The sequence below is a fragment of the Macaca thibetana genome, chromosome 9 (genome assembly GCF_024542745.1).
Source record: "Macaca thibetana thibetana isolate TM-01 chromosome 9, ASM2454274v1, whole genome shotgun sequence".
In the NCBI taxonomy this organism is placed as follows: domain Eukaryota; kingdom Metazoa; phylum Chordata; class Mammalia; order Primates; family Cercopithecidae; genus Macaca; species Macaca thibetana.
Genome location: NC_065586.1, coordinates 15,487,528 through 15,503,853, shown reverse-complemented (window position 1 = coordinate 15,503,853; position 16,326 = coordinate 15,487,528). Strand labels below are relative to the sequence as shown.

At 42.8% G+C, this 16,326-nt stretch overlaps 1 protein-coding gene across 1 annotated transcript in view; it reads left to right on the top strand.

Moving 5' to 3' along the window:
- The window catches only part of ITGA8 (integrin subunit alpha 8), a 196,569-nt gene that overhangs the window by 143,544 nt on the left and 36,699 nt on the right, over window positions 1-16,326 (top strand). Inside the window, 1 exon segment of the mRNA XM_050803292.1 lies at window positions 12,393-12,521. Within this exon segment, the coding sequence (XP_050659249.1) occupies window positions 12,393-12,521 (129 nt within the window).

Here is a 16,326-nt window from a genome sequence, read left to right as displayed (position 1 = left end):
TTAAATGTTGACAGATTCTTGCAAACCAAGCCATAGTATATACTAAGCACCTGGCGTTCCCTACTTCCCACTTATTATTCTTTTTTTTTTTTTTTCTTTGAGACGGAGTTTTGCTCTTGTTGCCCAAGCTGGAGTACAATGGCGCCATCTCGGCTCATTGCAACGTCCGCCTCCTGTGTTCAAGCAATTCTCCTGCCTCAGCCTCCCGAGTAACTGGGATTACAGGCATGTACCATCACGCCTGACTAATTTTTTGTATTTTTAGTAGAAACGCGTTTTCACCATGTTGGCCAGGCTGGTCTCAAACTCCTGACCTCAGGTGATCCGCCCGCCTCAGCCTCCCAAAGTGCTGGGATTACAGTTGTGAGGCATCGCACCTGGCCCCCACTTGTTCTTTAATGTATAGACTTGGAGTAAAATTCTGTCTGAGGCTAATAAATTCTGTCTGAGGCTAATAATTTCTAAAATGCAATTCAATTATCTTCCTAAAACTTTGAATCTGTGGAAATTGAATATAAGATTTAAATACAATTTAAAGTAATATCTCCCTTAAATAACTAATCATAGCAATTTGTGAATTTTTGAAATTCTAAATTCATAGAGAAGTTGAAATGTTACTGCTTTCAGGTTCTCAAAGTACTTTCACCTACACTTAATAAATGCTCCAGAAAGTCTAAGGGAGCTTTTATTAACAGACATTAAAAAACAGATAATCAAGAGAGTTTATATTAGTGGCTATAAATAATTGAGAGCACTGGAAATTATTCTCTTATGACGCTAAATAATTTTTTGGTGAAGTTGCTATTAACTTACTTGGCAATTTAATTTTTCCTAGAGAATGCAAAGATCGTCTTTTCTTGATGTGACTTGGACTTCAGTGAAAAACAAATAATCTCTTCCCCATTGTTGTCTTCAACAGAATAGACCTGAGAAATTTTTAATTTTAATAATCATTTTAGATTCAAATTAGCATGAAAATGAATTGCTGTTAAAAAACAAAAAATTGTGCCATAGCCAGGCACAGTGATGTGTGTCTGTAGCTACTCAGAAGGTTGAGGTGGGAGGATCACGTAAGGCCAGGAGTTTGAGGTCAGCCCGGGCAACATCGCAAGATTCCATCTCTTTAAAAAAATTGTATAGTTAGTTTTATTTTTAGTAAGAAGCAGACAGAGGATGGGCTTACCAAAAGGAACAGGGAGGCGGCAGAAATAACATCTGTCAAGGCAAGAATTCAATTCCAGTATCCAATCTTTCTTACTGGGGAAGTGAACTGAGGTTCAATTCCTGATTATTTGGTTCTACGGTTTCTTTATAAGAAGAGTGATATAGGAGCAAGTGTCTCATAAAACAGCTGCATCTGTGAGTAGTACATGTCTACAAGTTCTTCTCCCTTTCTGAAGATGGTCCAGTCCCCACTGCACTAGCCCTCAAAATGTTGCAGGCCACCGTGGACCTGTAAGAGAGGAGCTCTCTCCCCAGCTTTCTCAAGCTGAGGGATTGGCCATTTCCTTCCTATGTTTTCCTCTTTAATCATTCCACTGATTTCCTTTCAGCAAAATCCCTTTCCCTTGTGTTCGGATACACTTTGTAGTCAACATCCCCCTTCCTTATGTGTTCTTAAGTTGCCCACTTCCCACTGGAAAAATGCTCTCTTCTTCATTACCTCTCCCTGATCCCTCACAGATCTCTAGGGAAACTTGCGAAAAACAAGCCAAACTTCCTAAGAAACATTTTAGAGGTCACACACTACAGGGATCCATTGCCACTAACTCTACAGTCTTCAGAACTTCCCAGATATGCCCTGAGAATCCCTATAAGCTCCCACATACTTCCTAATTTCTCTCAATTAAATCGATTCCCACCTAAATATCAGTGTTTAATGTAATGTACTTAACAAATGGATTTTCTTTTATTTTTTAAATTACTCATATGGCAGCAGTCCTGGACATTGTTATTTTTCTTACAAACACATACTTTGACGGCATCAAAGCCCTATTGAGGATTAAGTTGGGGTTTTGTGGACTGGCTTGAGAACTGAAACACCATTTAAAACATCATTTCTAAAGAGAAATGCATTCTGAATGCCAAACATCTAGCCTAAAACCTTCTGAAATACAACCAGTCTATAACCCGGATATGCACTGCAAATACAACATATCCCTGAAAGTCTTCACACGTAAGTCTCGGCATGTGATAAGACCCAAACAAGGTTCAGGTTTTTTTCACAGTGGAAACTGGTTACAGTTTGGTTATCCCAGCAAGTTACCCTTAATGTCCCCAAAGTCAGGAGGAGACATTGACGGCTGCTGTAAACTACCACTGGGATCATCCTGTAACCTGTAGCTGCTTTAAAAAATAGTGGTGAAAAGTTCTCACCCACAAGCATCTCACTTGTTGTCCAAACACAGAGCATTAGCAACTAAATTGGGGTGGGGCAGGGGCAACCACACACAAATGCTTCTAGAAGTCAGTGAGTTCTTATTCTGAATATTTGTCTTGGACCAGGCACATGGCTCGTGCCTACGATCCCAACTCTTTGGGAGGCTGAAGTGGGAGGATCACTTGAGGCCAGGAGTTTAAGAGCAGCCTGGACAATGTAGCAAGACCCCATTTCTACAAAAAATAAAAATAAATTAGCCAGGCATGATGACACATGCCTATAGTCCCTGGAGTCCCAGCTGCTCAGGGGGCTGAGGAAGAAGAATTACTTGAGCCTGGAAGTTGGAGGCTGCAGTGAGCTATGATCACACTACTGTACTCCAGCTTGGGCAACAGCATGACATCCTGCCTCTAAACAAATAAATAAATAAATACTTGCCTCATATCAGGATTTATGGGATTCACTCAGCTTGGTGTGTCCACACTTTCGAACCTTAGGGCGTGAGGGAAGGTAGAATCAGGGATAGGCAACAGGGCGGGGGGCCGGAGGGGATCAGGAGAGGCTGGGTGAGCTGCACAACTGGGGTTTCCCCTGTGAGTTGGCCCCAGGGCCCAGCTGAGGTCAGCATAGGGGCATGGAAGTACCTTGGGGACGTCCCTTCCCACTTTCTCTTTTGCCTCCCAATGACGATGTCTCTGCCTTTGAGTTTCTGCTTCTCCGTTGATAGTTTCTGCTTCACCAGGTTCCATTGGTGTTTTCTGTAAACTTAGGGGCATAAGCAGATGCCCGGGAAGGGTCTCCCTCCAGGCTGCAGGGTCTAGGTCAGAGATAGAGGATTTTAACACGGCACTTTATTCACATCGTACCATCTACAACTTTTTGAAATGTTCAACTGTCTGCAGCATCCAACCATTAGAGCTAATTTTTTCCAGATCTTTCTTGGAAGAAAATTTTAAGAGTTGAGTCAAGTATTTCTCAACTAATCTAAAGCCAGTACAATAATTATTTCAAACTATCAATTTTCTTATTTGATGGGGCTTTATCCTAGGGTTTGGAGAGTCCTGCACACAGACTGTGATCTTTAGATAAGATGAGGTTGAAAAAGTAAAACCTATTGAGGAGCCAAAAGTTTCATAACGAGTAAAGGATTCTTCTTTTTCTTTCTTTCTTTTTTTTTTTTTGAGATGGGGTCTGACTCTGTCAGTCAGTCTGGAGTTCAGAGGCGAAATCTCAGCTCACTGCAACCTCTGCCCCTGAGTTCAAGTGATTCTCCTGCCTCAAACTCCTGAGTTGCTGGGATTGGCACCCACCACCATACCCGGCTACTTTTTGTATTTTTAGTAGAGATAGGTTTTCACCATGTTGGCCAGGCTGGTCTCGAACTCTTGACCTCAGGTGATCCACCCTCCTCAGCCTGCCAGAGTGCTGGGATTGCAGGCGTAAGCCACTGCTCCTGGCCTCTTTTTTTTTTTTTAAAGACAGGGTCTCACTCTGTTGCATGGGCTGGAGTGCAGTGGCGCTATCTCTGCTCACTGCACAACCTCTGCCTCCCAGGCTCAAGCAGTCCTACCATTTCAGTCTCCCAAGTAGCTGGGACTATAGGCATGTACCACCCCGCCTTGCTGATTTTTGCTTTTTTTTTTTTTTGTATAGATGGAGTTTCACCATGTTGCCAAGGCTGGTCTCAAACTCTTGAGCTCAGGCAATTCACCCACCTCAACCTCCCAAAGTGCTGGGATTACAGGCGTGAGTCACCATGCCTGGCCTAGGATTTTTCTTTAATTGGCAAGACTTTGTAATAGACAGCTAAGTGTGAGATGCAGAGGGAAAAGGCTTAGATGTGAGACCATACCTAGGAGAGGAGGACCGATAAAATGCCCACATATAACCTATGTTAAGACTATGGAACACGGTTTTGGGCCCAAGTTCAAGAAAATAATCCTGAGATAAAAGTGGCCTGAAAGACTCTATAGACTAAGAAGAGCTTAACATGAGAGAATTACAAAATTACAGAATTACAAAAGCCAATACTGTTTGTAAAAACTGCTGTGAGAGCCATGGAAAGCTGGAGGTTGCCACCGAGAATGTCTCCTGAACCAGACCGGTCCCATAGGAAGTCCAAATTATAACCAGATAGTACAAACAAGGAAAGCAGAGACACAGAAACTGTCCGTTCATTAGGGATGAGAGTTTTGGAGTTGTGTTTTGGAATGAGTGGGCCCGCAGACAGTGGCTTGGCAAATTTGCATAGTTTTGTGTTATCCTTAAGGGTACTTTCTTCTTCCTGACTGCCTTCGTGTACCAGTTTTCCTTAATTCAGAATGCAGGCACTCTTGTTACTTCCTAGCACAACAGTTCTTGGTTCTCTTTCCCTCTCTCTCTTACTCACGCGCACACACACACACCCTTAAAAATCAAGACATATGGCTAGGCACAGTGGCTCATGCCTGTAATCCCAGCACTTTGGGAGGCCGAGGCAGGAGGATCACTTGAAGTCAGGAGTTCAAGACCAGTCTGGCAACCATGGCAAAACCCCATCTCTACTAAAAGTACAAAAATTAGCTGGGCGTGGTGGTGGGCACCTGCAATCCCAGCTACTCAGGAGGCTGAGGCAGGAGAATCACTTGAACCCAGGAGGCGGAGGTTGCAGTGAGCTGAGATCGCGTCACTACATTCCAGCCTGAGTGACAGAGCAAGACTGTCTCAAAAAAAAAAAAATCAAGACATGAAAGGAAGAAGATTATTTAGTATATCTTTGCCATTAACTCCTGATTTCTTTGTGGAATCATTTTGACAGCCTTGACCACAGGAACTGTAATCTATGTCCTAGCTAAAGCATATTTGATGGCTGTTACTTGCCCCTTCGATACTCAGCTGTCTTCTACAAACTCTCCTCCCAGGAAAAACAAAAACAAAAAAAAACTTAACTGTTTATTATTTTAGAAGGTCTGATCAGGAGAAGAGTAGTCAATTTTAATTTACTTCCTCTCCGATTGTGACATGCTAGTGACATCTATGGCTTACCCCTGGACCTGGTCAGTCTGTCCTAAGTAGGCTTTCTCTTTCTTATGGGAATGCTACCTCTGATAGAAGAATTGTATTCGCCTTTTTAAGAGTGCCTGAAGATCCAATTCTCGACCACCAAAAAGAATTATACAGTCTGAGATTTTTACCTTCTCTTTGAGATGGTCTTCAGGTTTGCATATATATTTTGGAATGTAAAAACACCATGTTCAAATACTAACAAAAGCTTCAACATCACCAGCAGAGTGAGTTGATTCTTTTAGTTATGCTTTGCATGAACTTTTCAGGAGGTTAAAAAAAAGTGGGGTTTTTCTTTCCCTACAAACCCTCAACATTCATGTCTTAAAGAAAATTACATGGTGGACTGCCCCCCCAGGCTTGTCTCCACTTCGGTTTAATTATAGGCAAAGTACATGAGAGTTGTCTGTTGTTTTTTTGTGTGCTAGGAATATCTGAAATCCAAAAACAAATTACAAACAAGAAAAAGATAGTGTGCATTGCTTTTGTTTGGGTTCACAGGGCCCTTAATCTAATTTCACCCAACTACCTTTCTTCAAATGCCGCATTTCCGACTGTATTGCACATTCAGGCTGCACAGTATCCCTTTAATCCATAAATTTAAACTTATGACACAGTGAAGAGTTTGGTAAAGATTATGAAAATAGAAAATTCCTGTTGGGCTAAATTCTGAGTAGCAGCTGTAGAAAGAAACATGTTTACCAACAATTATTTCCTTATGCAGAAAGAAGTCATTTTCATTTGTTCTGCAGAAGACACTTTAGTGGTTACCACCAGCTTCTCCTAGCACTTAACAAATTGTCCTGGGAACTGTCTGCCTATCATGGATGCTAAGAGGCTAGCGTCCTCCACCCTCAGTGGAAAACCATGGCCTGGAGGTTCATTGTCAACTGTGAAAGAGGCTCCAAATGTTCATGTAGAAAATGGGCTTTAACTGTTGTTTAGATTTCTTGGGTAACTTCTTCCTTTTTGTTTTGTTTCGTTTTTAAATAATTTCTGGAATGTCATTTCAGAAAGCTGGTTTGCAAGCTATTTGGAGACCTTTTGACCATGGTGTGTAAGAGTGGCATTCCTCTATTTGTAAAACAGTGTCGCAAAATACAGAGATGTATTCCATCAACCCCTGCCACACGACGCTGTCATTCTCTAGCTCAAAGTAAGCCCTGTATTTTATTGAGAGACCACTTACAAATATTTGTGAATGACGATTTACCCCAATAGGACATGTTCTTTATTTGTACACAAGATACATCTGATGAAACCACACCGGAAGTTAAAGAGTTTTCTTCCGGGTATTGGTTTTTGTTTTCCTGGAGACAGCCTCACTCTGTCGCCCAGACTGCTGGAGTGCAGTGGCACTGTCTCGGCTCACGGCAGCCTCTGCCTCTCAGGTTCAAGCAACTCTCCTGCCTCAGCATCCTGAGTAGCTGGAATTACAGGTGTGCACCACCAGCAGCCCAGCTAATTTTTACGTTTTTGGTAGAAATGGGGTTCTGCCATGTTGGCCAGGCTGGTTTTGAACTCCTGGCCTCATGTGATCTGCCTGCCTCAGCCTCCCAAAGCGCTGGGATTACAGGCATGCGCCACTGCACCTGGCTGTTCAGGCTATTGTTTTACCACTACCACTACTATTACTGCTTACTGCTAATAATAATAATAATAGGCTATAGCTTGGGAATAAAGAGTCAGTCTCTCATTTTTTATAGTGCCTCTTCTCTGTAGTTTGGTTAACTACAGAGTTAACCTCTGTAACATAACTGTCAATGACCTATAAAAGAATTCACATGATTCATCTCAAAGCACAATCTACATGCACGCCCACATAGTATATGATAGAAAACATATGAGAGAATTTTAGCAAGCGATTTCTACAATTCTTAATTTTCTGTCTAAGCTCACAATTTATCTTATGCCATAAAAACTGTTCTATCAGATCCTCAATCATTGAGTATCTGTATTAGGCCATTCTTGCCTGGCTAAAAATACCTAACACTGGGTAATTCATAAAGAAAAGAGATTTAATTGGCTCACAGTTCTGCAGGCTGTACAGGAAGCATGGAGCTGGCACCTGCCTGGCTTCTGGGAGGCCTGAAGGAGCTTTTATTCATGGAGAAGGCAGAATGAGGAGCAGGCACTTCACATGGTGAAAGCAGAAGCAAGAGAGAGAGGATGGGTGGGGCAGAGAGTGCTGCACACTTTTAAACTCACAGTAGAAGCTCACTTAGCACCAATGCGATGGCCAAGCCATTCATGAGGGATCCATCCTCGTGACCCCAGCATCTCCCACCAGGCCCCACCTCCCTCATTGGCAATTAAAACTCGACATGAAATTTGGGAGGACAAATATCCAAACCATAACAGCAACCTCGATCAACTGTGGGGCTTCCCCTCCTCCTCATTGTGCCAGGCTCTTCTATGGTTCTGGGATGTCCCAGCGCCCATAAGGCTGGGATATCCAAGGCCTCCCCTCAGGTCCATGCACTCCACCTCCCAGGGTTTCTGCCACTGGTCTTCAACAACACCTCAAACTACCCTGCCTCCAAGACATTCAACTCAACTTTCCTTTCTCCTCCAATTCAATCTCCTATTTTTATGATGGTCTCACTTGTTCTCTTCAAGAAAATTTTTCTTCCTTGGTATAAATGCTTTCTCTGACACAGTTACCCCAACCCACTTTCAGGACTTTCTCTGGTCATACCTTCTTTTCTGCCAAGCCTGGACTCCACGATGAGTTACTTGAAACATGCTTTTACAAGCCCCCATAACCTCCTGTTCCTAATATCCTTCCAAGCCCCTGCCCTGAAAATCTCAGTCATGCATGCACAGTCCCACAGCCTGGCTTCTCTACCCCATAGCCTGATGGCATCATGACAGATGGATGTTGGCGCACGTTCACGGAGCCGCCAGCTTCGCAGGGGCATCTGCCATTGTGATGATCGCTCCTCCCCATCCTCCTCGTTGCCTTGTCTAAACCTTCACCACGCTCTCTGTCCTTCCTAGGCAATAGCTCTATCATTACTGTTAGGAATGATCCATTTCCCCATCCCAAACCCCTCCCCACCTGCTAGGGTTAGGCTAATCTCACCTTGAATTATAATCCCCATAATCCCCGCGTGTCATGGGAGAGACCAGGTGGAAGTAATTGGATCATGGGGATGGTTTCCGCCATGCTGTTCTCGTGATAGTGAGTTCTCACGATATTTGATGTTTTTATAAGTGTTTGGTGGTTTCTCCTGTGTTCATTCTCCCTCCTGCCACCTTGTGAAGAAGGTGCCTTGCTTCCCCTTCACCTTCTGCCGTGATTGTAAGTTTCCTGAGGCCTTGCCAGCCAGGCAGAACTGTGAGTCAATTAAACCTCTTTCCTTTATAAATCACCCAGTCTTGGGCAGTTCTTTATAGCGGTGTGTGAATGGACTAACACACCACCCCAGCCTTCCACACACCTCCTAATCATCTCTCTTCCATCCTCAATTTCTTTCCAACACTTCCAGAGAAAGGAGGATTATTCTTCCAGCTCCATGAATTAACTTTGCTACATCAAGTATCCCCATTTCCCGTATCTTCAACCTCTTCTTCTCTCCTTGGGCATTCCTTGGGTTCTATAAACTTTGTTAAATTTCTCTCATCTTCAAAACAAACAGTAAATGCAGTAATTTCACTCTGTATTCTCTTTCAAGAACGGACCTCTTTCCCCTTCCATTTACAGCCAAGCTGTGCTTGCTATCCCTACTTTTTCATTTCTCATTTACTTTTTTTACAATTTCACATTTTTGTACATTGTTCATAATTTTTATGTTAAAAATACTACATGTTCATCATAAGAATATATCAGCTAATATGTAAAAACATAAAGAAGAGCATTTTCAATATCTAATAGTGTTACCACCTGTTTACTGTTATTTTTTCCATTTATTTATGCATTAACGTATTTTTCCACTTCATCCGTAAACATTTTACTATTATATATATTGCCAATGAATAAGGAGGCTTGGCCAGGCACAGTGGCTCATGCCTGTAGTCTCAATGTTTTGGGAGGCTGAGACAGGAGGATCACTTGAGCCCAGGGGTTCAGGACCAGCCTTGGCAACACAGCAAGACGCTGTCTTTACAAAACTGAAATTCACTAGGTGTGGCAGGATGTGCCTGTAGTCCTAGCTATTTGAGAGGCTAAAGCAGGAGGATCAGTCTGCGTAATGAGCTGCGATTGTACCCACTGTGCTCCAGCCTGACAGACACAGTGAGACCCTGTCTATAAAAATGAAAAATAAATAAGGAGACCCTTTTAAAATCTATAACATTATTATCATACCTAAAAAGAAATAAGCAAAACTCCCTTAGTATCATCAGATCTCCACCACTGTAACACTTTGAGGACTGCCCTTCCAGATTATTTCTACTTATAGATCTACAATATCAGATACATCCATTTTTATTAAAACTACAATCTTACTACATATGCTGTTGTAAACCTGTCTTTTCCCCTTGCAAATATATTGTATCTTTCTAAATTCCAATGGAGCTTCATGTCATCATTTTTTAAACCTGTCCAGTAGTCTTCTGTATAAATATATCATAACGTATTTAATCAGTAATCTGTATATGCCTACAAAGTGTTAAGCTACTGTTTTTCTTCTCTGTTATAAATAGCGTTGCTACAAAGAGCAATATTTCATTTTCATGCCTTATTTGGGGGACAAGGCTCACCTTGTCTCTGAGCCATAGGGAATTTAATATAAAAACAACAGAAGGATTTAATTTTGTATCTTTTAAAATAATTATCCATTTGTTAAAATCCATTAACTCTTGAGCTACTGCAGTTAAATTTCTACCTCCACCAATCTCTTCTGATAAAATGACATCTATAATTTTGTTCTTTTGTATTTTTATTTTTTTAGGAGCAGGGCCTCACTCTGTTGCTCAGGCTGAGAATTCAGTGGTGTGATCATAGCTCCCTGCAGCCTTGAACTCCTGGGCTTAGATGATCCTCTTGCCTCAGCCTCCCAAGTGTCTGGGACTATAGGCTTGTACCACTACATTGGCTATTTTTTTTTTTAATTAGCAATGAGGTATCACTATGTTGCCTAATCTGGTCTCAAACACCTGGCCGCAAGCCAAGATCCTCTTGACTTGGCCTCCCAAAGTGGTGGGATTATAGGTGTAAGCCTGGCCCATAATTTTTTTTAATTTTATTTTATTTTAAGTTCCAGGGTACTTGTGAAGGATGTGCAAGTTTGTTACATAGGTAAACATGTACCATGGTGGTTTGCTGCACCTGTCAACCCATCACCTAAGTATTAAGCCCAACATGCATTAGCTATTTTTCCTGATGCTCTCCCACCCCCTACCCCCTACCCCGACAGGCCCCAGTGTGTGATGTACCCCTCCCTGTGTCCATGTGTTCTCATTGTTCAACTCCCACTTATAAGTGAGAACATGCGGTGTTTGGTTTTTCTGTTCCTGTGTTAGTTTGCTGAGGATAATGGCTTCCAGTTCCATCCATGTCCCTGCAAAGGCCGTGACAAAATTGCCAAGTTCAGTGCATAAAGGTCTTTGCCCTTTACTCCTCTGCAGGATTTGGCATTCTTTGTCACTGTCTTATTTTTGCAAACTTTCTTTTCCTTGGGCTTCTATAAAAGCCACACTTCCCTGGATTACCTCCTACATCTGATCTCCCTGCCTTAGCTTTCCTCTCCAGATTATCTTCGTCTCCCTGTTTCCTGGGAGGCTCTAAGTGACTCTCTGCTTTGTGTTTTGCATTTTCTCATCTGGCAATGCAGACCAGCTAGCAGGCAGTTGAGGTGCAGCCGGATAGGCACAGATGGGCCCCAGACCAGGCATGCAGAACATCAGAGGCTTGGCGAGTGTGCCTGTGGCTGTCAGGAGTGGAGAGCAGGTTAGCATGCTGGAGTGGGGGACCTAGGGTTCTTGGTCAGAGAAGAGGCTGGAGAAACCGGCCGAGACCAGCACGTGAGGACCTGTGTGTGCCACGCTAGGGAGTCTGGACTCCATTCTTCTGTTTGTCTGGTAGGTTTTTCCAGGTTTTTATGACATACCGAGCACTCTTATTTCGTCTTTTGTGATGTAGCCTACATCTGCAATGTAGAAATTTCTTTTCATCATTCCATAGAGATGGGCATACTATTATTGCTCCTGTGACTACAAAGAGAAACTGTGTAAGAGAAATCATAATTCTCAAGGGTGGGAGTGGGGTGCAGAAAATTAGGTCTTTGTATTCAGTGGGTCTAAAATAAAGAATGTCAGTGGGATTTTCTGCGTGATTTACTGGAAGTCTCAAAATATTTATCCAGCCGGCAGATGGACCCAGCATGGAACCTGAGATAAAATAGTAAGTTCTAGGACATTTGCAAAATAAACTCGGGGCTGAAAACAGACTCCACTGTGGCACAGTGAGCATGTAGCATGCTTTGGAAAAGTCATTTTCATCAGGGCAGAGTTTTCTCCTAAAGGAGTGCAGGAACGTGGGGTTCAGCCATGCGGAGGTTGGGTCCTTGACCACATCAGGCTGTTTCCCCAAATGAGGTTGGCACCTCACTTTTCTATCACCTCAGGATTCATCTCCCCATACAGGACATTCCTCAGTTTAACTGGCCCCACTCTACAATGAGAAGAAAGTAATGAGAGAAGGATGGCTCATGTCTGAAATGTCACTTGTACGTTTTCTATCCTTATGGGGAAATGACTTCTGCTTCACATCTTCTCCTTGCAAGATAAACTTCCCAGGAATGCATTCCCCATGCTTCATGAATTCTTGTCATCGAAGAGTGGAAAAGCTTGTTCCTTGTGCGTGCAGGTCACGTCACTGTCAAACACACTGCTGGTAATCACATGACTGGATTCTCATGTGAATCATATTCCACTGAGAAAAAAAAAATGCCTAGAGTTCAAGGTTAATGAAAATGTAACAATTGTTCACTCATTTGTGTGTGGTATCTCCCACTTTCTTTTGCAGCCTGCTGCCTCCCCAGAGCACACCCCTGAGCTCAGTGCCTTTTTGCGAAACTCTACCATTCCTCATCTTGTCAGGAAGAGGGATGTGCCCGTGGTTGAATTCCACAGACAGAGCCCTGCAAAAATACTGGTGAGTTATGCCAGTGTGCATAGAACTGAGGGAAATGAGTGCATTGGATAGAACTCCCAAATACAGATGGTTTTAACTTCAAGGATTGTTCTTAGTCTCCTTCACTGCTCAGATATTCCTAACATTTTTTGGCAGTATTTATCTCGAGAATGAAAAGCAACTTTTCTGTAAGAATTAAGGAGCACTTGCAATATAACCTTTTCACTTTTCTAAAGCTGCCATGGAGGCCACTTTGGAGAATAATGGTGAAAACATCAACTGTGGCCTTCAATCCATTTCAGGAACATACAGTTTCCGTTGTTAGTCCGTGCATGGATGCTGGGCTGCGGTAGTTTGAAGTGAGCGTGGACCCTTGGGGTTTTGCACCTGTCCCAGAATCTCAGAGTCTTCTGCTTATCTGGAAGAGGCAAGAATGGTGCGTTCATGGCTGGGTATTTTGGCTCACACCTGTAATCCCAGCACTTTGAGAAGCTGAGGTGGAAGGATCCCTTGAGGCCAAGAGTTTGGTACCAGCCTGGACAACATAACAAGACGCAGGCTCTACTTTTTAAAAAAGAATGCTGTGTTCAGGTTTCCTCGGCCAAAACTCCTGCTAAGTCTTAGCACTGGGGTCTGTGGCAGCTTAAGCCTGAGCTTAGTCAGCGCTTAGCAATACTATCTTCAGTGTTCATGAGGCAGCACTTTTTTTTTTTTTTTTTTTTTTTTGAGAGAGAGTTTCACTCTGTCACTCAGGCTGGAGTGCAGTGGTGCAATCTCAGCTCACTGCAACCTCTGCTTCTAGGGTTCAAGCAATCCTCCTGCCTCAGTCTCCCGAGTAGCTGGGACTATAGGCACATGCCACCACGCCCAGCTATTTTTTGCATTTTTGTAGAGATGAGGTTTCACAATGTTGGCCAGGCTGGTCTCAAACTCCTAACCTCAAGTGATCTGCCCACCTCGGCTTCCCAAAGTGCTGAAATTATAGGCGTGAGCCACCACACCTGGTCAGAGTCAGCGTTTTTGATTTTATTCTCCCACTCATCCTATTACGGCAGCTTCTAGTGCTTTATGTTTTCATGTGAATATACATCCTCTTCCCTGACCATTCACCCTCAAAGTGAATGCCAGGGTTTATCTGTCCTCTGTAGACCATCTCCATGGAAAGTAGGAAGCTACATGCACATTCTCCAGCTATGCAGAAGTAACCAGAGATCACCTCAGAAGCTAATACCCTTCTCAAAAGCAAGCAAACAAGGGAAGTGGGGATGATGAACAGGTACAAAATATAGTTAGATAGAATGAATAAGATCTATTGTTTGATAGCATAACAGAGTGACTATAGTCAACAATTTATTGTACATTTAAAAATAATTAAAAGAGCATAATTGGAACATTTGTAACACAAAGAAATGAATGCTTGAAGTGCTGGTACCTTATTTACCCTGATGTGATCATTATACATTGTATGCCTATATCAAAATAGCTCATAAACCCTATAAATATATACACCTACTATATAACCATAAAAATTAATATATATATATATATAAAAGATAAAACAAGAAAACAAACATTCCGTGCTTAGAGCAGGGACAGGCTAGGAACACTGGGTCTGGTATTGGGGGGACAGACCAAGCAGGTACTTCTTGCCCCAAAGCTGCAGTTCAGAAGCTCAGTCCAAGATGTAGTGATTTGTGGTGATACTGAATCAAAGGCCACAGTGATAAGTCCAGGGTTGTCCATCCAAAGAAGCAAGCCAAAGAGGGAGACCTGGTTGGGCATTGTGGCTTAGCCTATAATCCCAGCACTTTGGGAGGTTAAGGTGAATGGATCACCTGAAGTCAGGAGTTCCAGACCAGCCTGGCCAACATGATGAAACCCGTCTCCACTAAAAATACAAAAAAAAATTATCCAGGCGTGGTGGCAGGCACCTGTAATCCCAGCTACTCAGGAGACTGAGGCAGGAGAATCGCTTGAATGCTTGAACTCAGGAGGTGGAGGTTGCAGTGAGTCGAGATCATGCCACTGCACTCCAGCCTGGGAGACAAGAGTGGGACTTGGTCTCAAAAAAAACATAAATAAATAAAGAGAGAGAGAAACCCTTGGCAGAAGGCCTCAGGGCAAATAAGTAATAAGAAAGGGAAGGTGGAGGTAGAACTGGAAAAGCCGGAACCAAGGAGGGTGCTAGAGTTCTTTCTACAGAGGCAGCAGTCACAGTCCTGGCTGGGTTGAAAGCCTTCAGACACCTAACCTACCTATGCTGCCGACCCTCTCCAGAGTGGCTTCATCCCAGAAACTTTGAATAGCTCCTAGACTTGTCCAGCTGCCACAGTGCACTGGCCTGAGGGAGCATCCTCCTTCCCTCCCTGTCCGCAGTCCTGACAGCCCATTAGGGTAGGTAGCATGTTTTGGTTTCTCAGTATTGTTTTCTCAACATGTAGCATAATACCAGCTCATCTGTTGAGCAAACATGTGAATGACACAGTGAATGAACTCATCACAGACAATACTAATAGCTTTTGGAATCACCGTCTAAAATGCTCCATGGTGTGCCCTTCTACATGTTCTTAATCTAAACGCTCTTAATCCTAAATCCAATTATAAGCCAATGATATATTGCAAGCCATTTAAAAGATAGTGTTGGTAGTGATCAAATTCATTAGCCACCGAACCTGCTGAATTCAAAATACAATGTTATGACATAAATAAATAAAAGCAGCCATTTTTTATGACAACATTCAAGGATGCTTTGAGGACTAGAACTGCTCCAGCCAGTTATGATACTGAAATAATTCAAAGTAGCTATCACTGAAGAAAGGAAATCAGTGCTCAAGAAATTGAATCCCCGATTTTCTCATCTGTAGAATGGAAACCCATACGCTTGATTTACATAACTGGAAAATTAAAGTTTAAGAAAGGATTTGCAATTCCCCCTTTGCTCTCTGTCTCCCTGTCTGCCATGCAAAGAAGGTTTTTGCTTTTCCTTCACCCTTTCCTCATGCTTGTAAGTTTCCTGAGGCCTCCCAGTCCTGCTTTCTGTACAGCCTGTGGAAGTGTGAGTCAATTAAACCTCTTTTTGAAAGAAAGAAAGAAAGAAAGAAAGAAAGAAAGAAAGAAAGAAAGAAAGAAAGAAAGAAAGAAAGAAAGAAAGAAAGAAAGAAAGAAAGGGAGGGAGGGAGGGAGGGAGGATTTGCAAAAGATAAAATGTAATGACAGTATGAGTGAATGTTAACAATCAGTTGCCCCTTCAACTAAAGTGGAAAATGCGCTGGGGATAAATAGTCTTCTACTCTCTCAGCCAGTTTAGTGGCATCTGTGGGACCTGTGTGCGTGTGCATATGTGCAAGTGTGTGGGTGCACACATGGTGGGAAGGACAGACGCAGAGGTTTCAATACAGGAGACAAGACTCAGGAATGATGGTGCAAGGGGTGGATCTGGGCAGCCCCGAGGCAGCCATGAGTCCATGGCTTCATGCCAGAGAGACACTAGCCCAAAAGAATAGTGCATTATTTTTTGTAATCCATTGACTTAGGGTACAAGGAGCCAGATGAACAGCCTTCCTCACCACAGGCTCTGCCTCTCCTTCAGTTCCAAACTCAGGGCAATTCATCAGGGGGTCCCAGTCAGAGTTATCAGATGATACAAAGAAGTCTCATGAGTTTTTAAGGAAAACAAATAGGTGGCAAGTGGAGAGCTGGGGAAGTCCTAAATTAACTTCCTTTCCATTCCTGCACTCCTGTATTTACCTTGAATTAACTATTTTTATAAAACAAAAGCGTAACAAAATATTTTAAAACTCTGATAATCATTTATTTCAGTCCGATA